The sequence below is a fragment of the Malania oleifera genome, chromosome 1, assembly GCF_029873635.1.
Source record: "Malania oleifera isolate guangnan ecotype guangnan chromosome 1, ASM2987363v1, whole genome shotgun sequence".
Taxonomy (NCBI): domain Eukaryota; kingdom Viridiplantae; phylum Streptophyta; class Magnoliopsida; order Santalales; family Ximeniaceae; genus Malania; species Malania oleifera.
In genome coordinates, this window is record NC_080417.1 from 42,780,949 (window position 1) to 42,805,947 (window position 24,999).

At 34.9% G+C, this 24,999-nt stretch overlaps 1 protein-coding gene across 4 annotated transcripts; it reads right to left on the reverse strand.

The window, feature by feature from the left end:
- Window positions 1–15,995: 15,995 nt before the first annotated feature.
- On the reverse strand, window positions 15,996–23,492 carry LOC131150810 (uncharacterized). Of its 4 annotated transcripts, none has more exons than XM_058101821.1 (11): window positions 23,142–23,492; window positions 19,894–21,065; window positions 19,733–19,822; window positions 19,191–19,655; window positions 17,889–18,000; window positions 17,718–17,807; window positions 17,133–17,347; window positions 16,845–16,932; window positions 16,635–16,687; window positions 16,474–16,552; window positions 15,996–16,367 (listed from the first exon to the last, which is right to left on the reverse strand). In XM_058101821.1, exons 1-10 carry the CDS (start codon window positions 23,380–23,382, stop codon window positions 16,487–16,489), a joined length of 2,592 nt encoding a protein of 863 aa, XP_057957804.1. In that variant the 5' UTR covers window positions 23,383–23,492; the 3' UTR covers window positions 15,996–16,367; window positions 16,474–16,486. The 4 variants fall into 4 exon arrangements, with proteins under 4 accessions (XP_057957804.1, XP_057957784.1, XP_057957795.1 ...); XM_058101801.1 differs by having other exon boundaries at window positions 17,640–17,807; XM_058101812.1 differs by having other exon boundaries at window positions 15,996–16,687.
- Window positions 23,493–24,999: the final 1,507 nt, after the last annotated feature.

The following is a 24,999-nucleotide window of genomic DNA, read 5'->3' on the forward strand; positions in this document are numbered from 1 at the left end:
TTTTTAAAATTTTTCAAAAGTCAAATTCAAAGCAGCTTCTCCCTCCATTCCATTGGAGTTCTATCAAAAGACCTCTTTGGAAAGAGAAATGGGCACGTCCAAATTGGGGTAAGGAGAGGATTTATAAGAGATTTTTTGGGGTCAAAAATGAATTTTTTGTTAAAAGAAAAAAAGGAAGAAAACCACACATCTCTCTCTTTTTTTTTTTTTTTTTGGGTATTTGGGGAGGAATTGAAGTGAGGGTGTCCTCCACTTGATATATAGAATTTTTCGTCAATAAATCAGCAGCTAACCCTCTATTTTATTCATTTCCACTTGTTTTATGAATTTCATTATATTGAAGCATGTTGATATTTCTTTGAATTTTCATATTTAATGCTTCAAGATTTCTCTATTAATTCATGTTAATAATACATATTAGAAGTGGTAGGTTGGCAAATTATATCAGCATAACTAGGGGATTTCGAGTCTTTTGTTAATTAGGTGACACCTGGATTTGAACTAGGGAAAAGGGATTTGCAATCCCCTGCCTCACCACTCGGTCATGCCACCAAAATGATACAAAATAGATGAAATTACCCCCCCTCCTTTTTTTCGGGAGGTTACTGAACTTCTTTTTTTATTAATTATACTTGTACCATGAATCCCCCTTTCCTTGATTCCTTTCCTAAATATTGGACACATCTTGATTGTATAGTATCTCAAAAAATGACACGTTTTTATCTAAATTGTATAGAAGAAAGCATACTCAAAGGTCAAAAAATAGCATGTTTTATGGAGGTTTGCCTACAGGCGGTCGACCAACTCACCCGTTGACCGCCCCTACCTTTTTGAAAAAGTAGTTGTTAGCCACCAAGTGGTCAATTGTCTCTTGCAAGTGGTCAATAGCTAAACCTAAAAAGTGAAATTTTTTGCACTTTTTCTTTTATTTTTCCCAAATTTTCAGTGTTTTTGGGTCTATACACTTAGTAAAATACATTTGGTCAAATTTGAATGCTATGTTACTATAAGTTTTCATGGTTTCTCTATAAATTAAATATACAAATTTCATCAAGAAATGAATCTATATGAATTTATCACCGATGTTTTCACTTTTTTGCAAAGTTTTCAAATATTTTTAGAGTCATATATCCATAATATGACTTTTGGATGCTCTCCAAACCTTTTCTAACAAGATATCAAGATAAGTTTGTGGTTCTCCCACCAAAGATCGTCACCTTTTCAAGTTAGGTTTTGTGGTTTCCTGCCAAAGAAATCAATGCATCCTCTTTAGAAAATTTAAATTTTTAATAAACCATTCATGATTTTATTGTTGAATGGATTAAAAAGTCTATATCCTAAAAATAAAAATCAGTGTTTTTAAGTTGGATTTTATGGTTTTCCTCCCATAGAAACCAAATCATTCAAATGCAAGACTTTTCATTAAATAATCCAAAAAAAATTTAGAAGTAGAAATTCAAAATGTTTTTAGTGAAGCACAGATGGCTTGATTCCTCTTTTGAGGATATATATATATAGGCAAATCTACTATGTCGATCCATCCATACCAAACAAAATCCCAAAAAGTCTCTCTTTCTACTTTTCATATTTTTCAAGTTTTGCATGATTGTATGTTTATTTTGAATAGGAATTAACTAGTGTGATTTTCATGAGGTTAAGTCCTCTGTATTGATCCTATAAAAGCCTTTTGAAAGGGGTTAAGGGCTAAAATATTTTTGAAATAAACAAGTAAAAGAGAAGAAGGTTCCACAAGGGAGGTCGACCGGTTGTCTGATCCTACAACTTGGTTTTCCAAAATGTATTTAGATTTCAACCATTTCTTTTAGAAAATTGCTTTCAAAAAAGGGATATACACACCTACACAAGATAAGTACAATAACCATTCATAGAATTCATATTGTAGGGTGCTAGTTCTTTGAAATCCAACAAAAAGAAATTTAAGAAATTTATTTCCCTATTCACTGAAGTACTACTGAACCTAATCTCTTTTCAAAAAGCTTTTTCTTTATTTCACCTTTTTAAAACTAAAATAAAAAGGCAACTCCATTTTCTAAAATAAATATATAAGTTAAAAAACTAATGGTTTGATTGTCTGCACTTGTTTGGTTTGTAAACAGTCACCAAAATGTTAGCAACCAAAATGAGTCATCTAAACTCGGTGTTGACAGGTGATCTTTCTTTATTGTACTTACCAAGTTTATAGTTCTTGAATTCCACCCAATTCGAACTCTAGTTGTGTGGTTACAGCATGGATAGTTATGGGTAAAGATCCAATCCTTTTGAATTTGCTCATTAGTTCTAGCAAAGTTTTCATACTTGATATTACTTTCAAATATTCCCATTATTTGATTTTTTTTTTTTTTGCCTTAATGAGAATGTCAAATTCTTGTTGTTGGATAGGGTCATTTAGACCCCTAATGTTCCAGCTATATATGGATGTTGTCATTCGAGGAGGGTTTGATTTTTATGTTCAAGCTTAGCCTGATTTCCAAAGGGACTTCCTTTCTTGTTTTTCTTCTTGGTACTTGAGGTCTACCCACCTTTTGTGATGGTGATGCTAACATTATGAGCTTGGTCTCTTGCTGAGGCAAGTTGTCATCCACTTGCTTCTTCATTAGGTTGAAAGGAGGGTTTGGTTTGAGGGGGCTCTAAGGCAGATAGGAGTCAGGAGGAGTGCCTTCTAATTGATTTTGTGTTTCTACTGGAATAACAAAAGGTTTTGGAATGCAAATACTCTCAAGGTTATGGCAATCTAAAGCTTTAATTTGCTTCTATGGTTTAAGAGATCAAACAAGTTTAGCAAGTGAAAAGATGAAAGTATTAGCTAAGGGTAATGTTACATTCCTCCAGGGTGAACTCTATGGTAGTTAGGGATTTGATTCCCCCCTGGTTTTTCTTTCCAAAGCTTCTTAGTAGTGCATTGATTGGTTACATGGCCAATGACTAGGTAGTTGGAGAACTTTATAGGTTTCCATGTGTATTCCACATCAACAATTATTATATTTCCATTTGGGAGCTTCAAGTCAACAAAGTATGGTCGATCTTGGTCAATATCTATCTCAATACATATTTGAGAAAAAGAGAATTTCTTCATTTGATTTTGTGAAGGATACAAGGTATAATGGAGTGCCTACTACATTAGCAATGTAGTTTAACCCTACAATAGTCCAATACACCAATGATATATTCGGCAATCTCACCTAGATTGGAATTTTTTTTTTCAAGTTTGAGACTTGATAGTTTAGTATTGTGAAAGAAATAGGAGGTTGTTATTGATGGACCAAGGGTTGTTTTCCAAAGCTCATTGTTTTTCTAATGATGTTTTCAACTTGAATATACAACAGCTTGAAAAAGAAGGTGATAATATCAATTTCACTTGCCTTTTGCCATAGTCTATCAACCTCATTTCTTAAAAAGATGTATAGAGGGGTTTGCCTATGAACTCACTAGCAAAAGCTTCACTCCATTTTGCATAGCCTTGTTCAAAAAAATTTTAGGGTGGATCCACTAGAATTTTTCCACTATGGACTATTGGTTTATGACATGTCATCGTCATCTTGGGGGTTACCTATGTTATTAATAGGCTTTTTCCAATGCAAACAGGTTTAAGAAGGGTTTTTCTCTTTGGGATAAGTAGGGTTTTGTTTGTTCAAAGTAGGTTCCCCATTAGTGCCTGGAAGAATGGGTGCTTGTGTGTTGCTTATTGAAGTTTCTTGATTGTCAATCATTTCTTAGAATGCAAAGGAAGTTTTGGATAAAATCTATGATTTGGGGAAGGCAATAAAGTAGGTTACATCATTGTTGCTAACTTGTCTCAAAAGCGAGGCCCCACCTAATCTTCCCTCTTAACGGAATTGGTTAAATCTTACAGCATTAAAGTAGTAATTAAGATGATATCCCTTTGACCTAATATATCTAGCTAATTTAAGCTACACACTTAAGTTTAAAAAACAAAGTCTCCTTAGTCTAGTAGGGCCCCCAACCACCATAATCAATATAATTACCAAGATATTTGTTGCCTAAAATACCATCCATCTTCACTAAAACAATCAAGGTCTAGCAATCATATATGTTTATGTTCAGCTACCAATTCTCGACCTTCCTTGTCTTGTAAACGTATGTCCTTGAGAACTTCTTATTGATAGCCTTTGGATGAACTAATCCTCTAAATCCTTAAATCAATACACCCAACCTTTTGGAATCTTCTCAATGACAAATAAGCCCTCCTAGTTGGGCACCCGCTTTCATAGGCATGGGCATGGGCCTTTACAGCCAATTGGTAAGATAACTTTCCCACTAGATTCCTTTCGCAAAAGGACTTGAACTTCACTTTTTTTGTATCATTTCTCAATTTCTTTCTTTTGAGTAACAATCTTATCCAATGCTAATAGCCCTTCATCTTCCGAATCCTTGAGCTCAACCAACATTGCTTGGTCATACATGTCTTTATCTAGAGAACTCTTTATTGCTTTTTGCAGAAACCAGACTATCAATTATGGTCAAAAGTTAGGGAAAAGGGCGTAATCTAGTTGAAGAATTCCTCAAGGTTCACTACGCTTAAAATACTTTAGATGATAGTGCTTATCTAGGTTGGATTTAAATGTCGTGTTAGTTTCTTTAACCTACATGGCTTAGGTGAAACAAGGCATTCAACGGATCAATCTAAAATCATATTCTTGGATGATTTCTTTACTACATCCCTAATCAAAACAAAAGTCTGATTGGCAATAAAAGAAAATATCAATAACCAAATGATGCGATGTAGCCTTGACCCACTAAGTGAAATACTCAATTGTCACTATCACAATAGTTTGCCTTTTGGAATGCAAAGGTTAAAATCTCCTAAGGGCATCCATTGCCCATTTCCTAAATACTTTATGCTTTACAATAGTGTATAGTTCTAGTGTCTAAACCTTTTGAAGAGGTGTGTGCTTCCAACAAGCTTCATACCACCTAGAATAATTTATGCAATCTATGAAGATATTCGACCAATAATAGTTGTACCATTATAATAGCCATCCCATATGAATTCTAGCTTGGTATGCCTTACAAACCACTTCATGAACCTTAGCCATGACTAGTAATGTCTAATTTGGGCTTAAAAACTTTAGGAACAAGTCATTTTTTCCTTTCTTATAAAGGTTCTCACCCAACAACATATTCCTTGTTGCTTTTAAGAAAATCTTCATTTTTGTTAAAGAATTCAAATTGTTCAAGTACTCAATCAACTCACTTCTCCAATGCTTCTCCTCACTATGCAGGTAAACTGTTATACTCCAAAATTGGGATGGATGTGTTTGAATATAAAGAGGTGTAGCCCCAATGCTGAATATTTCTAGTACGCTAAAGATGATTGTGCTAGTTCATCAACCTTAGAGTTATATATGTCATTTCCATATGCTTTAAAAAAAACCAAAAAAAAAACAAAACAAAACAAAAAAACAAAACAAAACAAAAAACAAAACAAAAAATCATCAAACTATGATATAAGCTCTTACACAAATGATAAATTAAGCAAAAGACCAAGGGTACCACAAGTAAGCGCTTTCTTTGGTTGTCCACTAAGATTGGACTCCCAAGTTTATTAGTAGTTGAAAGCTAAGAATCAGTGCGCCACATTTGGTATGATAATGAAGCAAACAAAGTCCAAGTAATAGACATTATGTCCTTCACCCTATGTGAGGATGTCATGCCTGCCCTAACACCAACCCCTTCGCTAGTCCTAAACCATCAAACTACATATTTCAATATGCTAGGTTGATTATACCAGCATCGATTGTTGAGCAATCCACTTTCAAACATGGATGGTAAGATAGGAAACCAGCCAAAGCTTACCCTTCCGCCACCTTTTGTGAGATGTACAAACATTCAACCAAATCGATCATATATTTGCTAATCCAACCTTAAGCATCATCTAAGAGAACACATCACTTTGCCCAAGAATTGACATTATCACTGGCAATAGGTTCTATCTTAACTTTGAACAAACTAAAAATAATGATCAATGTGGTTACTCCATAGTTGGAAACCTAACTTATACTTCTTTCATGGTCCAAGGTAAAATTGCCTACTATTTGTCTCAATCATTCTCTTGTCTAGCAAATCCCAAAGTGATGCCTTGGGTATAAATATATAAAAGATCATTGGCATTCTTGTTTGAAAAAGCATTGATGCTAGTGGATTTGCTAGGTATGCTTCCAATCCATCAAACACCTCCTAGTGGTCTTTTTATAGAACAAAATATTTTTCAACCTTCAATCTTAAAAATGAAAAGAACTCCTTAGTTAAGCCAAAATTCAAGATGAACTTTATCAAGAAAAAATTCACTTTGCCAAGGATTTTCTAAAGTTCAATTCATTTTTGTTCTAAATATGGGCCAATGGAACGCCCTTGCCTTACTCCTGTCCATTTCAACTCTTCTTCGGTGGGTGATAAAGCCTAAGAAGTTTCCAACAAATAAGAAAAATGCACACTTAATTGGAATCAGTTTTAGCTTTTGTGTTTGCTTCCTATAAGAACTTGCCTCTAATTGGTTATCAATAGCAGCATCATCAATACAAAATTCCATAAAACCACTAATCATGGCATGGAAAATTATGTTTAGAGACAAGATTCTTCAAACCATATTGCATCACAACCTACTCAAAAATCCCTAATGCTCCTAGGTACTTGAAGGCAATTTATAAATGACTTCTAGGGTGCATATATATATATATATATATATATATATATATATATATATATATATATATATGATCATGTCCTAAGTATCCATCCATTAGACTTATCATCTAGTTACCCACCGCTAAGTTAATTGGCATATTAAGCGCAATATAAACATCTTTAGGTGATACTTAACTCAAAATGTTGAAGTCAACACAAAATCTAATTTTCCCATTCTCCTTAATGATTGGCACAATGTATAAAAGCCATTTCACAAAGTCTTACTCTTTGATATGAAGAAACCACAAGCTTGGCCTATTTGTCATCAACCATGTCATTAAGTTGATATCTTTGTTGTACAACCAGGCTTCTATTACATGCAATTCAACTATGAAAGCTCAACTATCAACCACCACTATTCTCGCTATACCATCTAGACTCCACAGAATCAGGAATAATGTTATGAAGGAACGAATAAGTTAGAATGAATCCAATCTTGCCCCCGACAAAGCATGATATCTAAACTTTATGTCAACCATAAAGAATGTATACTTGTGCTAGACACTAGTCTCTCTTCAAAAATGAGTGACTCGTACATGAGTTTCAAATGTTAAGCCAATAACTTGGTTGGTTTATACAAAATGATAATGGCTAACTTAGCACATCAATTCACTGCTTGGTTCTCCTAGAAACCCACCAACTTTGGAATGTGTCTTTCCACCTTTACCACATCTCCATTTAAGACAACTTGTTGCCTAAGAACTACTCCAAAGATAGTTGGAAAGGTAAGATTTTCATGGGATGTAGACTCACAAACCTAACACACACTTGCATGTAGCTACTCGAAGCCTTTAGCCTAAGTTTCTAGTTTATAGGCAACTCAATTGGGGACTTTTGGTGTAACATCCTTTCTTGATTTCCTCATTGCTTCGGCCTCCACCTCATTTTTTAGATGATGATTTAATTGTTGTTGTTAATTGTTTTTGCTATTTCTCCATCTGTCTCTTTCTCTAGAGCCACCTTAGTTGAGTTTTAGTAAGTTTTGATTTTTATCTTATTTTCTTACTGCTTTTCAAGCACTAAACTTTTGAACATCAATTTTCTTGGTACATTCTTATGCAGATAATGAAACTAACTCTTGTCAGATACTTCAAATGGGTGAAAAGTCTTGGGTTCCTTTCTTGTTATTCTCATTAAGATATTCCCTTTTTCATTCCTTCTTAAACTACCTTACACGTGCTTATTTAACAACTCAGCCTCTTAAGAATAATGGGATGCTCCTAGGATTATTCTATTTTGAGCTTTACTTTATTCTTAGGGCAATCGAGCCTTTATCTTTGTGTTTGATCAATGGCCTAAGACCCTAACTTCAAAATTATCATGCAAGGGACATTTATAGCCACACCTAAAAATGAATACTATTCGATTTCAATACTCATTTGTTCTTCTTTAAAAACTTGATTTATCCTTACTTTATAGCTTTCTCTATGTGATTCCTAAACCCCATGCAATTCTTCGTGATTTGATCTAATGAATGGTTCTATTTACATTAATACTTCTTGTGTTGTACATCATTGGTTAGAGGTATGACATACAACTCAACCAACTTTATAGGGACATCTTTCAAGAGTATGTCAAATATATCTGTTGACTTTTTGAATCTATCCCTATTTTGATTATGACAAAGCACAGCATCTCATTTGTGTATCAAGTGTGTACAGGTTTATCTTTCGGAAAAGCACAAATGATGATACAATATGGAAGCCTTGAAAAGCTCCTACACAATCATATTACAAGGCGTATTCCAAGGATTTTCAAAGAGCAAAAGTATGAAGACTAGTATATTTTTCAGTTGTAATAATAATTAAGGTTTAATTTGTACATGCATCTCATGATTTGAATTGAAGCGCTCATATGAATTTAGATTGACCTTAGGCACTCTATATTTCATGGGAAATCATTTTACAAAGGTGCAAAAAATTATTTCAAGTGCAAAAATCATTTTTGAAATGAAAAACTCCAAAACAAGCTTTTCAAAATCCCCTCTCATGTTTCTTCCATCGAATTAATGAACACTTTTCTCGATCAATCCATTCTAATCTTAAAAAGTGTTCAACATGAAAGTTGTAGGATTTTCTCTTGACTTTCTGTTGATACCAAGAACATCCAATTTGGAGTTGTATAGAAAAAGTTATGTCCAAAAAACAAGTGCTTCGATGGTTTCAGCAAAAAGCCAAAAATGAGCCTGGCCTACAGGAAACCGTTGACAGTTTGGGAGAGCCCAGAAAAACCGTCAACGGTTTTGTACGGTGTCAAAATGCTCAATGGGCAGAAAACGGCTAAATTTCAAAGTAAAATAATATTTTCTTCCCCAAACGGCTACATAACAGCTATATGAGATTTTTTCTTATAAATACAAACCAAAATGACTTGGAGAATGTTAGAAAAACTATTTGGGAGCATACTTGCATATTTTTCATTTCCAAACATATTTTTATACTCCATTTTGAAGATTAAGGTCATATTTCTCCTACTCTTTCTTTTTAAAAATTTTTTTGGGGAAATTATTTTTGGGACTATACAAGTAAGGCTTGAGCTTGGCTTCGCCCAGTTAAGGGAGCTAGGGGGACTCCACCCTGTAAGGAGCTATAAATGGCTTTTTGCTCCGCTCGGTTAAGTGAGCAAGGTAGTGGAATCCTCAAGCGAGTTGGCTTGAGGCGAGGACGTAGGCGGGTACAGCCGAACCTCATAAAAAATACTGTGCTTGCACTCTCTCTCTCTCTCTCTCTCTCTCTCTCTCTCTCTCTCTCTCTCTCTCTCTCATTTCAGTATTTGCATGCTTATATTTATTCTATTGTGATTTCTGTATATTTGATTAAATATTTGCATACATAAATATTTGAGACATTTGAGATTGCCTTGAAAGACCCTAGGATTATGTAATACTGGCTATGATTCTAAAAATATGACACACTTGACCTAAGAATTTTTAAATACCCAATTCACCCCACCCCCTCCCCCCTCCCCCTCCCCCTCCCCCTCTTAGGAACACACCATTCCTCACAATATCTTTGGCCTTATTGATATCAAAAGTGTATTCCTAACCAACTCAATTCATCAAGTCATGAGCTTCCTATCTTTCTTTATAGCAGTTGACTGCTTAGTCAAATCAATGCATGGCATTTATAGGACTTAAATTCAACCATATATAACTTATTAAACTATCTTCATCTTGTTCGACTTTGTTGCTCGACACTTGGAATAGGTCCCACTAACAAGTAACTTTAAGATAATGGCTTCTTCTTGTAGTCCTCAAAGAAAAGTCTCTTATACTTAGCAACTCGTATAGTCAAGTGACAAAGATCAATGAATTTACTTGAGCAAACTCATTCTCATCTTCTTGTTCAAGCCCAAAGACTGAGCTAATACATTCTTTCTCGAATAAAGAGTCTAGCATTTACTCCTAGTCTATGTAAACCCAATAATAAACATATTTAATGGCTCGACATACATCTACACCATTTATGCCAAATCACCCCCTCAAACCTCTAGCCCAACCCTATAAAAATGCTCATGGAATAGAAACAAATCCTAGCAACAAATTCATTTACTATGCGAAAGGTTGATTTAGCATTTAGTTTGGGAACAATGGAAATTTTAAAGAATTCACTCCTTCCAACTTCACCACACTTGATCAGAGGTTTAGCAACATGTCCAATAGTTAAATTCATATATTTAACTAAGAATAGTTCAATTTTTGGTACCTCATACCCTTTTAGGAATGGATGTGGTTCATCAATCCACTTCAAAGAAGGCTCTCTATACGTTGGCTAGCCAAATTGTTGGGTTTCTATGTCCATTTGTCAAAAGGCATTGATCTTATGTATAGTGGGACCACTAGTTACAATAACAGCGGATCCTACTACCAATTATGGTATCATTAAGTAAGGCCAAAAAGCACTCCTTTAGAACTAAACTCATGGTATCACCATGAGGATGGGCTTGCTATTGGCCTATTATTCACCTATAACATTCTCAAGACTAGTGCTCTTAATCAAGTACCAAAGTGATGGAGCTTGGGATAGGCTAACATATTGGGCAGTCGGCTTAGGATCATCACATAATCTTCAAGTGACACGACCATATTTCGACCCTACACGAGTAATCATTACTCTAGTTCTTTCATAGGCATTTCTTCATCAAGCCCAGTGTAACAGTTTTGGACCCAACTCTAGTGAAGTAGTCTGCTTTAACCCACTGGCCTCACGACTTTGTCCTATAAAAGGTGTCTCACATAGCTAAAGTCCAAACCATCCTTATAAGTTCAAGATCTCTCTAGTACACATTCAATGCGTGACTATGACAGGCTCTTTCGTCCAATCCTTGATGCCCTTATCATAGTGGCTTACACCTTTGTGTAGGATTCACCCATAATAGTACCTCAAGGATAGCTCTAATACCAAATGTACCAGTTCTGGACCCAACTCCGGTGAGGTATTGTCTGCTTTGCCCCACTAGCCTCACAAATTTGTCCTATAAAAGGCACCTCACATAATTTGAGTCCAAATCATCCTTATAAGCCCAAGATCTCTCTAGTACACATTCGATTTGAGACCATGAGACCCTACATCTCCAAACATGCCTATCCATATATTCTCAAGCTAAGAATTAATTTCAACCTACAATTGAAAAATGTTAATTACAAATATGAATTAGGAAATTTTAATTAAATTTTCAATTAGACAATATTTAATTTTTTATGGAAATTGTTAATATTTATGTTAATTAGCATTTTAATTGAGATTTATAATTTACTAAATAAAAATAATATAATTTTATAAATTTGTAATATAAAAATTAATATTCAATATTTAAACACTATATTGCACTCAATTATTTCAATCAATCACTAATTAAGTGTTACATATTTTAAACTTATAATTGTTGAAAATTTTAGGATATAGAATTAATTAATTACATATCCTTAGTAAGCTTTGTGTTGAAAAATATAATTACTCTTCATATATCCATTACATATAAAAGGTAAGGTATATTGATCATGTTTCACTAAACTTTAGCATACAAATCCTACATACATTCTTAAAAATCTAATAATATAATGAAAACCAAATGAAAATATTTTTCTAAAGTACTTTTAAAAAATATTTTTAATGCCACTAACAAAACAACCCCTTAAAGATCATCTCAAACCTCTCCTTTTATCTTCCTAGAACTTACTGGGTACCTTGGTACCATCACATCTAGGAAGTAGTTTAATCCTCTTACCTCGCTTGGCTGGATTTTAGTAATTGTTTTAACATGTAAGAAACTTTGACAATCAAAATCATCAATTCTATTTTTACCCTAAAGACAATATTGAAATAAAATACCATTATAAATTCACCATAACGAAATCAACATTGCTTCCCAATAGCGCGTACAGAGGTAGCAGCTTTATGTATTGAAATCAACACTGCTGCTCAATAGACTATATGATATGTGCAATCGAATATGAAGTATGCTGCATCTTTAACCACCTCTCAATTTTAATACAACATACTAATATATACCTAAACATGTCTCATTTTGTTGGCAAATATCATTGCAACCCAAATCAAAGCAATATATACCCTTCCATACAAAAGAGTTAATGTAATTACTTCATAATCTAGTGAAAGAAACATATAAAAGCCCAAGCATATACATGCATACATATATACTACATATCTGTGTGAGTGTGGTAAGGACAACTACTTTCATAATTTATTATGATTAGGAAGTACACCTAAAACTGAAACATGGTCAATCCAGCATCACTCCTGCGTCTCTCAACACTTGTATAAAAGCAAGAATTCACCTTAGTGCAAGATAGAAAATCTCTAGTTGGGTACACCATTAAACATTTCAATGTCTAAAACAACGATCTATTGGTTGTTTGGTTTGCCAAATGGAATGAGCATAAAATGAAACGAAAATTTAAATGGGAGACAAACATAAAATCTACTAAAAATTTTGAATCCCCTTCTCTTAGATTCATTCCATTCATATATACCAAACAAGCAATAAAGGCATAGCAAATGGACGTCCGTCACTTAAAGATGAACCCAGATTGTGGATTTAATGCATCTTTTGGCTATAAGAATAGCATTTCAAGTAACAATATCAGTTAGAGTAGATTTCCCATGGTTGCAATGGATCATAAAAAAATTCTAATCACTACGAGGTACGAAACAAAGTTGCACAAACATGAATTTGACCTTGATCCTGACTCATAGCAATTACAAATTTTTAAAACCCAAATTAATCTCTATTAAATTTGTCAATAGCATTTAAAAGAAAGACGTGTTTTTTGTGAGGGTAAGTGGCAAACACCTATGATGATGGATGAAAGGATGGAAATAATAAACCTTCAAAAAAATATATTTCAAACCCACATCTTTTGTGTCAGCTTCCCATAAGTAGAGTAATGCCGCATGCATCTGTAACTTTAAAAATATATATAAAGGAAAAAAATATAAAATAATATAGTCTTTCATATTTGATTATTAAATGGAAAAAATATATAAAAATATATTTAATCAAGGAACAAAAATTAACTAGTTTAATTTTCCTTACTTTTAATTAATTATATTAGAACAAACTTATATTTTTTCAAATATTTGATATGAAGAGAGAACGCAATGAAAAATATGCTTCTTTTTCTCATTTTTTGCTTTAGCACGGCCCCCATTACGACAAAGATGCATCCTTGTTCAGTATATAGATGTCTAAGTTATTGTATTTCTGGAATTAGATAGCATGGATATTAGTGTCAAATTCCAATAAAATTTTATATTATATTTTACCAACTTTAAATTCACCCTCCCAAACTCATTGTTTTAATGCAACCAAATGTAAGCCACGCAGATTAATCTCGCAAAACAGTTTCTTATGGTAGAGAGCAAACTTTTCCACAATGTTGCACAACTCGTAGCATACAAGATTATAATTAAACAGGAACGTAATTAATCTTACCAAGACTTGTCAAAATATATCCAGAAGCAGTAGACATAATAATGTCCACATTAAACATAAGACATGTTCGGTTTTTCCCTGAAACGCTGTTGCAGAACCCCCGGTCTCATCAGACAAAATTTAACCCTTGAACATCTTTTGTGACCATTTTACCATCCAACAGGATTTATAGGCAGAAACAATTGAAGAGTTTTGGAAAGGCAAGCAGAGGCAGAGAGAGAGAGAGAGAGTAAATAAGCCTTAGAAAAGGGAAAGGATTGAAAACTGGAAAAACAAAAAAACAAAACAAAAAATACAGAAGCTCCTCCAGCTTAATGGTCATCCACAGCCAGGAGGAGAATCATGACGAAGATGAACAGCCGCTTAAGAGCTGCAAAATAACACTCCAGCCAGTATTACCAAAGCTATTTAAGCAAGGATTTAGAGAAAGCTCAGAGGAAAAAGAACAATGCCAATAAATTACCCCAACGGGGTACCAAGGTAATTGCAACCAAGTTCTATTCTATGACAAGCCAATTTAGTCGAGATCCACCAAACACTTGTGAAGTGTTCACATCATGCAATCCACAACAGAAAAACACTTCCCCTTAGATCTATGGTGAAGGATATACCAAAATGAATCGTCCAAACTTTGAACCCCATATAACTCAGAACACCAGCAGAGTAATTATACATGAAACCAATAATGGAAAGACAGACAAATCTCCAACAACAATACCAGCTTAACAGTAGCGATAGCAGGGATCAGATTTCCATTAAGCCACTACCTTAAATAAACCTCACTTACAAATAAAGGGAGTATTTCACAGTAGTATTGATTTCTGCCAGTTTGTTCTGCCTTGCAAGTAAATAGAGAACCACCAACCGGGATTCACCATAACTCAAGTTCCACAAGAAGTCCTAAAATATGTAGGCAGCAATAGGAAGGCAACTACCCAAGGCTTTCTTTACGAGTTCAGTTTACCCAAATCTCCCTCTAAAAAAAGTTCACTCCCAGAGGGAGGAGGAGCAATGAAACAGGGGAATAAGTGGTAGCAAAAGAACAAATTCATTAGTATATTTTCATCATATATTTAATGTTTCAGAAAGTAAAAAATCAAAAACTTTCCCTAAAAAATTAAAGTAAAAAGGAGAGGGCAAAATCCACCACCATATATGAAACTAAAGCAAACCCCATTATACAGTCTCTTCCCAACCTTTCTCACTATATCTGCCAGCAGGACCAGAGAACTCCCCATAACCACACAAGAAAATGATCAAATCCTTTTCTCTGATAAAACAAACAAAACCTAAGAAATCTAAAAAAGAAAAAATAAATCGACCTCACTATGGCCCACATTTGATCAATAGAATGACATGAAATATTTACTTATATTCCTGGGGAAAAAAATCATAATTTGCAGGAACATTATATGGTGGTTATACAAGGCTCAAGTACCCTCAACTCACATCAAACAAGAGACATCCAAAGTACCACAACCACAAATGCGGAAAACAGGACTGAGCAACAAACTATTCAACCATTTGAGAAGATCATTTTATTTCAAACTTATTGCAAGACTACTAGGAAAAACGATGTTATTTACACAGATCTTATCAATAATAGACCATCATGCAAATGCAATTGATCCCCGAAAGCTATCCATCCATGAAAATATATTTCTCTCAGCTAAAGAATCATTAATACACCATCGAACCATACCTAATACCACCATTTGACTGAAATTGCACCTTGAAGAAATTCCTCAAAAATAAATTCAAAAACCAATTGAGGCAAAATATCAAATGACATTAGACAATTACTTGTGCTCCTCCAAGTAGACATTAAAAAATAAATAAATAAACACTCCAAATCTTTTTAAACCAGGGGCAATACACACCTTTATTTAGATAAAGCACATGAAAATATCCAACCTTCTGGCAGCAGTACCCAAGGGACAGCAACAATTTATCCAGGTCATAGTAAAATAAGCCTTGAGCTATAGTTTAATAGTTCAGCAGATAAAAATAAGGAAGATGTCAACATAAATTCCACCAAATCTACTCCGACCATCCCAGAAAATTTATCAAAAAAAATGCCCTTTTCAAATCCATTATCAACTCTATATGTATTGCACCTTTAGGATTGGGTATTAAAACCCTTCTCTCTGCAGAAACCATCATCGTTAAATCTCCACAAGCCTCATCGTGCATATTTAAATTTTTAACTTGTTCATTATCAGCAAAGAAAAAACCCTAGTCTTTTCACTCCTGAAAACAATTAGTCACCCCATTTCCTTCCTTTAAGCATCAATATAAAGGATCTCCAACACAAATTCTTGATCAAGGACATGGATCATAGACATAACAGGAAATCAATATCTGCAAGTTATCTCAACAGCCCATATCTTCAATCCTCAACCAGATCACACCTAGGGCAAAGTGCACTTATGTCCACCATACAAGGACTAAATTAATATCGGGGTCAAGACACCTTCAATAAACATAACCTATACTAGCCAAACCATAGCCCAATATATTCTACCAAAATTTTGGAGGAAAGGGCAGGTGAATGATACACAGGAAGAGGATTTTGAGGATAAGAAGAAAGCAAAGAAAAAGAAAACGAAGCAACTGAATTAAGCTTTTCAATCAAGCAGCACACCACTTGTTCATCATTGAAGAGGAGCATCCCATATATCCAAGTTCACCTAGAAACGGTCAAGTGCAAACCATTGAAACATAAGTAAACTAAAAAATATTAGAGCAAGAGATTGGAAATTTAAGATTGCAAAGCATTTGACTTTAGTACTTTACATTTTGGCATCTTTTAGTAATAGCCACCTCTATATGATCGTTCAGCACCATAAAAAGAGGGATATGCACCTCCACCATACTGTAGAATGAAAAGAAAATATTGCACAATACAGTTTGTTCAAACATAACTGAATTAGATAAATTGGGAATTGAATACTTACTTCAGAACCATAATAATCACGAGAGTATGGTCCACCACCAGCTCCAAAAGTATCTAAGCAAAGGATATATGAAGCAATCAGATTAAAAGCAAGACATACAAATGAGTGACAAATTTCTGTACGTGTGTGTGTGTGTGTGTGTGTGTGTGTGTGTGTGTGTGTGTGTGTGAGAGAGAGAGAGAGAGAGAGAGAGACCGAGGAAAAAAATACCTGGATAATGAGTTTCACGAAACGAAACTGCAGGATCAGAATAATCCAGTCGAGGTCGAAGTCTGCTTGGCTCCACATAACTGGGGTCCTGCTCCTCATAACCATAGGCAAAGTTTTAAACAATTGAAAATACAATGGGCATCACCAAACAGTATTAAGAAAAAAATACTAATACTTGGCTCCACATAATTGGGGTCCTGCTCCTCATAACCATAGGCAAAGTTTCAAACAATTATAAATACCATGGGCATCGCCAAACAGTATTAAGAAAAAAATACTAATACTTACAGTCATGTAAAATGGCCGTTTCATCCCATGTGCATTATCATCATAAAAATAAGGGTCATCAAAGCGAGGCTCAACAAAAGGTCTGCCAAATGCTCCTTCTGGAGAGAATGGTTGCCTCCTAGATGAGAAAGGCTTCCCATGGACCCCATCAGCGGCATCATGGCTGGGTCTGCCCAGATTAAGTCTTGATGGGGCAGCAACACCCCTTCTTCCTCCTGTTTTTATAAAGCAATAAATATAATTTTTTTTTTTAAATCCAAACAAATTTGTCTGTTAAAATGCATTGCAGTGGAATGGGGAGGCCACCCCATTCTTTTTGTTTTCCCCCACACAGGCATGTTAGGTTTGCGGAATGGAATGGGATAGGAAATGAAAGTAATGAAAATTTGAATGGTGATCATGATGAATTCAAGTGATAAATTGGTTTTCATTCCGCCTAATTCCATTCCATTCCATTCCTATGTGCCAAATGTGTAGCAAAAACATTTTAGTAGGCTCATAAATAACCTCGTCCAAAAAATTGTCTCCCATGGAACTCAGCATATGGGTTATCAAAATCATGTTCATTGAGAAAACCCATTCTACCAATTTGACCACGTCCATATGGATGGAAACCCCTGCCACGTTGGTAATTCGCTCGGCTGGATAGATGCGCACCTCGTCCAAAACCCCGTCCTATGAATGAAAACCATTTAATTCAAATCAACATGATTTGTAAAGTTATTGAATTGACTTAAAGGTTCATGCCTAGATTACCATGTTGTTGAGAAGTTCCAGCACCACGGCCTATTCGAAATCCACCACACATTCCACCCTTAACAGCCTGAGTTTTAGGCAAAGGATTTGAAAGTCTTGCTCTCACTTTTATCTACCAGCCCATAACAAAATTAAGATGGACAGTATTAAAGGCATATCAAAAACAAGTATTGAGAAAAATGAGTACAAATTTACATGTTGCAGAACAAGAGTTATACATCAGAGTATTAAATCTAGATAAAACAGCAAAAGAAATCAAAGAAACAGCATGACACCATAAACAAGAACTTACCTCCTTTTCCCAACCAAGCATCCTAAACACTAAGATGGATAAACAGCCATCTAATGGTACATGATAATCTCTAGTATATTTTAAATGCCAAAACTCCCAAAAAAATTAAATGAATTTTAATTATATATATATATATATATATATATATATATGCGCAAGCATGCACATCCAAAATATATAAATGGGATTTTCCTGTCTTAAAGCCAACTTTCACTTCTTTAAATACCCCTACAAAAATAATAAATATGATGAAATATTAAATAAATATATTAAGTATATAACAACAAAGGCACAACTACTTTTTTACTTAAGCATATAAATTTCTTTATCATGTGTTACTGATACATCTATTCTATACATATGTAAAAGGAAATCTCTCATTTTGTGTTCACTTTTTATTTTTATAAAACGGCCCATTAAAGTAAAAGTTGAATCAAAATTAATGACAATATAGGAAAGCACAAATTATTTTAAACTATTTGTATTTAGCACACAGATATCCATAACTCATAATTAATTCATAACCATACATAACTCTTTATTTGTGTTTATTTTTAACATATAAAACTATAAAAATGAAAAAGTATATTACACATGCATGTCTAGCATATAGGGATTTTCCCAGAGTCCCACTTTCATGTCCACTTTTTCATTCCATATAACATTCCAGTATAAATATTGGTTGGATTAAAAAAGGCTAACAATAACATATAAAAATACTAGATATCTCACTACTGACACGTACATATTCCATAACTATTTTTAACTCTTCATTGGTGTGTAGTCACTGTTCACTTTTTAACATCCTAAAATTCCCCTAGATAATGACTAATTTCAATAATAAATTTACTATTACTTAACCATATTTATCCAACTCACAACAATTCATAGTGATCTCGAGAGTAACATTAGAGACAAACAAAATTGAATAAATTAAAAAATATAAATATAAATATATAATTAATTTTGTAAAAAAAATTAAAGACAATCACAAACACACAAAAAAATACCTTTGAATTCCCATCAACCAATTCTATACTATTTATACCATCAATGCATGCAATGGCAGCTTCATGGGTGCTAAAATCAACAAATCCAAAATCCTTTCTCTTGGCTGTCGACATATTTCGGGCTAGCACAATTTTTTCAATCTCCCCATATCCTTTAAATTGCTCCCTAACACGGTCTTCATCCCAGTGAGGAGGAAGCCCATCAACAAAAACTGACTTAACTTGGGCCATGATCTCAGGGTCTGGGTCTCGCAAAGGCTCAGCAAAAGCAACTTTGGCAGTTCTTTCAGCATGGCCAAAAACAGCATCTGGCTTTTGAAGCCTCTTATATGCAAGCATGGCATCAACATGACAAGAGAACTCGAGGAATGCAAAACCACGACTCAAACCCTCATGCCGAGCATCTGGAACAAGAGTAATATTCACAACACCTTCAATGCCATAGTCCTTCAGTTTTTGTTTAATCTGCCAATCCACGTTATGTCAGTACCAAGCACACAAACATGAGAAATAATTATGTCTTCTGTGAATAAAATTCTTACAGCTTCTTTAGTCCACGTATTGCAAATATTGCCCAAGAACAATGTGTCATTGTCCTCACTGGGTGCAGTACCACATCGCTTCCCACATATCTGTGAACAAAAGAAAATCAGACTCACATGCACAGAAACATAAACAAGAAAAAGGAAGAAATGATCCATACCATGGGGTTTTTCATTTCTGACAATGCCCGACTTGCTTGCTCCTTATTTGAAAACTTCACAAATGCATACCCCTTATTCTTATTAGATGAAAGATTCCTGTGCAATCGAACTTCAACTACCTCTCCAACCTTCTCAAAAGCCTTCTTCACATCTTCCTCCTTAGCATCCCGATCCAACCCACCAACAAATATCTCAAGCTCCTTTTTAATCTTTCGCTCTTTTGCATGAGCTGTTAATTCCATACACTCTTCTTCCAATGGCTCAGCTTCATCACCAGGTTCCCCCTCACCATCCTCTGCAGGCTCTTCCCCAGGTTCTTCAAGAACCTCTTGCTCACCATAATCCACTCCATCAGCACCATTCTCATCCTCAGGTTTCAAATCCTTTTCTGCATCTTCTTCCATGTTAGCAGGTTCAATCTTGTGCTCCTCTTTATCCTCAGCAGTCTTTGTCTCCTCTTCAGTATCTTCTTCCATAGCTACTTTTTCCTCCTCTGCAATATTATGCCCTTCAATAACTGGAGATTTCCCAAAATTCCCAACAGGCTCTTCCAACTGTCCAGATTCGCCACCATCCATGGCAGCAGCTTCTTCAACCTTAACTGTAGTTTGGCCCATGTTTGTGGATTGCCCAGCATTGACAGGACGTTCTTGCTTCTCTATGGGCCCCAAATCCTTCAGGGATTCTTCAGCCTTCAGCCTCACAACGTCCCTTGATTCAGGCATCTCGGAGGGAACAGATTCTTCAACCTTCTGTTTTACAATTTCCCCAGATTTAGGCGTCTGGGTTGGAGCACCTTTGGCTGTATCTTGAGACACTTCAACCATATGCTTTACAACTTTCCCTGACTTGGGCGTCTGGGTTGCAACAGCTTTGGCCGTATCTGGGGATTCTTCAACCTTAAGCTTTACAACTTCCCCTGATTTAGGTGTCTGGGCTGGAACTGCATTAACTGCATTTGGAGATTCTTCAACCTTCTGCTTTACAGCTTCACCAGATTTATATGTCTGGGCAGCAGCAGCTTTAGCTGAACTAGGAGTTTTGACTCTCCTGACTACTTTCTTGACAACAGTTTTTTTGGACCCTGAATTTACTTTTGCTCCCGGTGTTTTTGCTCCCGGTGTTACTTGAGCACCAGCACCAGCACCACCAGATTCTTTTGGTCCTTCCACTACAGCCCAAAAAAAAAAAGAAAGAAAATTCTAAGTTTATCACAATTAAATGCTCAAAAAAATACTGTTCCATTAGTCAACAGCAGCAGAAATGCAGAAGTGAATGCAATAAAAATTGAAAATATATTTAGCTGACATACTCATATATTCAATGGCAAAACTTTAAAGTCAAATAAATTACACATTTGGTGGCTGCGAAATAGCTACAAGGGGTAAAAAAGAAACATTGATTATGCAAAAATTATTTATTATCTATATTCTCTTGATTTCAGGAATTATTTAACTGATTAAGACGACTAGACGTTTTTTAATGTAAAAACCATAAAAAAGGGGTTTCTCTTCTCTATGATCCATTTAATTGCAGAGAAGTGGAGAGAAGAGGAGAGAAGAGGAGGAGAAAAATATGTATCTCTCCATTTTTTCTTGTTTGGCTTGCATAATATGAAGAGAACAGAAGAGTAGAGAAGAGAAAAGTCGAGAGGAGTGAGCAAGGAAAAAAGTGAAAAAAGAACCACTTCATTTTTCTTCCTGAATCAGAGAAAAACTATGCAAAATCGGTAAGAAGGCAGTGTTTGGAGTAAATAGGCTCTAAATAGCACCAGATCATACTTAATGGACTTCAAATTAAGAACCATTGTTGTTTGGTTGTACATCTGATTATCATTTGATTCTCTCTTATTCAGTCAGCATCCATTGTGATGCTTAAAATGATTCAGATAAACCACCACCGTCTCTTTGTCATTCATCTCTCATCTCTCATCTCTCCCTCTCTCCCTCTCACCCCCAACCATTATCTCTAGAAGCAGCTCATCAGATTAGTGGCAAAGACTATTGCAAATTACCTGCTCCTTGTCTTCATGGTTTTTCATGGTTTTTGGAGTTCTCCACAGATTGGGGTTTTTTCTTCCTGCTTTTTGGAGGACTGGCTAAAAATTAATATAGATTTTTCTCCTTTTTTTCCCTGTAATGATATGGATTGAAGGAGAAAAAGAAGATATTATCAATGATGTTTTTCTATGTTTGTTTTTTCTGAGGACTAGCTGAAAAATATTTTGGGATTTTTCTGGCTTTTTTCAGCAATGATGGATTGAAGAAGAATGTCACAACCAATGATTTGGCTTTTTGCTTTTTCCTGGAGGATTGGCCAAAGATTTGATGCACTTTTCAATATATATATATAGACATTTGTGTGTGTGTGTGTGTGTGTGTGCCACTAATAATTTTCTGTAAATAATGGAATAGCTTTATGTGATATAAATTTTTCCCAATATTCAAAAATATTTATTATTATTTGCACACTATGCCAGACACAAATTCTTCCTGTAATTTGTAAGAAGCCATTTTCCCTCAATGTTCTAGACATTTTTTTCAATTTTTCTGCAACATGCAAGATGCATATTTTATTTATGTCACATGCATATTCAGAACTTAAAAAGACTGACACCAAATCTAAACCATCTAGTTTTCACTTTTCATCCAAAATAGTTTTGAATCCGCAATTCAGATTTGAATCAGCATTCAGAATTTGACACTTAATTTTACTAAACACACATCCTTACACAGCTTTAAAAGTGACTCTATGGTGGAGATTCTTGTAAATGAGAATTGATTTTTGACTGCTTTCCCCATATTTTTCTCTACACTCTCTTACTAATAGGAGAGAAACTAGCTCCTTTTCTTTTCTCTTCTCTCCTATAAGTTATTTTTCTCTTCTCTCCACTTCTCTACAACCAAATGGAATATTTGTTTTCTCAAAAAACAAAGATTCACCGCAAGGCGATTCGGTCTAAATGACATCTAAGAGTAAGCGTATACTAATTATCTGTCATTCAGCTGATTAATCTACTCAGGGTGAGCCTCGAAAAACTATTCAGCTGATTAAAGTTAAAACCATCAGCTTTTAAGTAGGAACTACAGCATCAGGTTTCTCTTGCTCACTTTCCTTAAAACACAAGCAAAGACCCGACGAAATGCGATTCACCCTATCAATAAAATGCAAAATAACACAAAAAAAATTAAATATATAGGCGAGTATATCAAAGCTAAAAACAAAGGCGTCAAAATCGCCGCTTTACCCGGCGGCTCCGGCTTCGAATCGGTGCTCGCCCCCGGCGTAGCATCGGTGCTGCTCTTGACCTGCTTGGCTTTGGTAGCAGTAGCAGAAGCAGGCTCAGGCTTTTTCTCCGCGGACTTGGGTGTAGCAGATCCTGACGCAGCTTCGGTAGGGTTCGGAGTAGCATCACCGGCGGTCTTTCTTGCCGGAGGGGTCTTCTTTGCAGCGGCTGATTTGGGGGTTCCAGCGGTCCTAGTTTTCATGTTGATGAACAGATAAACCCTAGATGAACAGAGACGTACGGATGCTCGCGGAAATGGATCGGCTCTGGCGGACTTGGGAACGCTTGGCTGCACTTGCTCGAGGGGCACTTGATCCGAAGGCAATGGGCGTTATTATTCATTATATAGGCGTCGTCTAAGGAGATTTCTTCAAAACGACAATGAATGTGCCGTGTTGATGGGCATGCAAAACGACACCGAACATACCGTTTATTAGGATTGCCATTTGCTAGTTATTGTCTACTATTTTTAATTGTAGAAGTGAAAGTTTCAAGTGGTCTAGTAAAATTTAGTGTTAAGTTTAGACACCCCAAATTATTTGGGGACTTATACAGCAAAAATAAAAAATAGTGTTTTTTTTCTATTTCATACAAAAATACAAATGGAAAGAAAAGAGAAATATAGAAAAATGAAAAAATACACTTTACATTGAAAAAAAAATACAATAAAAATGAAAAAATGTGCATCAGCATCTTCAAACTTCCAATTTTAAACCTACAAGGAAAAATCGAAAAAATAAAAACGTGTGAAATGTGCAAAAATCAATAATAAAAGTGACTAGCATGATTGGTCAAATTATTAATTTGTGTTAAGTTTAATTGATCAATTCGAAATTGATTAATTAAATCAAATTTAAAGTTGAATGAATCTCTAAGCCTATAAATGGAAGCATTTGAGGAGAGTGGAAGACAACAAAAGAAGAGAGGAAAGAAAAAAAAAAGTTTCGTGCTAAGAAAGAGTGAGAGAGAAAAAAATTATTTTTGTTGAAAATTCAAGATTGGAGGTGTCTACGCAGTAAACTTTAATTGTATCTAAATATCTTTATTAACCATTTTCAAATAGGGAAGTAAGTATTTGTCTTTAATATACATATTTTTCTTTCAAACTTTTAAAATTAGAAAAAATAAAATAATAATTTTAAAATAGGAAACATACTAGTGGCAAGATTCAAATATGCATTGGTAGAGGCAATATGATTTGTACTCATGCCCGATAACCAGTTTGGCATGCTCACCAAATACTACTTCATGCATCCTTCCTTCTACTCCCTTATGATTTGCAAACTATATCTACTTTCCAAAACAAACTATAAATAAATAAATCAAACCCACTTATTTTCATACTGAAATATTTTAAGTTTCATAACAAACAAACACATTCATCTAGATAATTCAAGCAACTCGAATTTAAAAAGAAGAAAATGAACATTGCATGGGTGACGGGATTTGTGAGCAAACACACTAGATGATGACATCTTTGTCAAAAGAATACTATAACTGTTGGCCCTAGAGTCAAATCTAGAGGGGTGTGAATAGACTTTTTCGCGTATTTTTGCTTTTCTCTGCAAAATATAAATCTTGACAAGATGCAAATGATTATATCACAATAAATATAAAGTAAATCATGCACAAGATATAAATTAAAGAGAAGAGAGGAAAAGTTTAACAACGATGTTTGACGTGATTCAATCCCTTGCCTATGTCCATACCTTGAGTCACACCCATGGTTTCCACAATCTACCAAACGAACTCTTTCACTGGCGGAGAAGCCTTTACACACGAGAACAAATCCCTTCACGATCACATAAAGCCTTCCAGC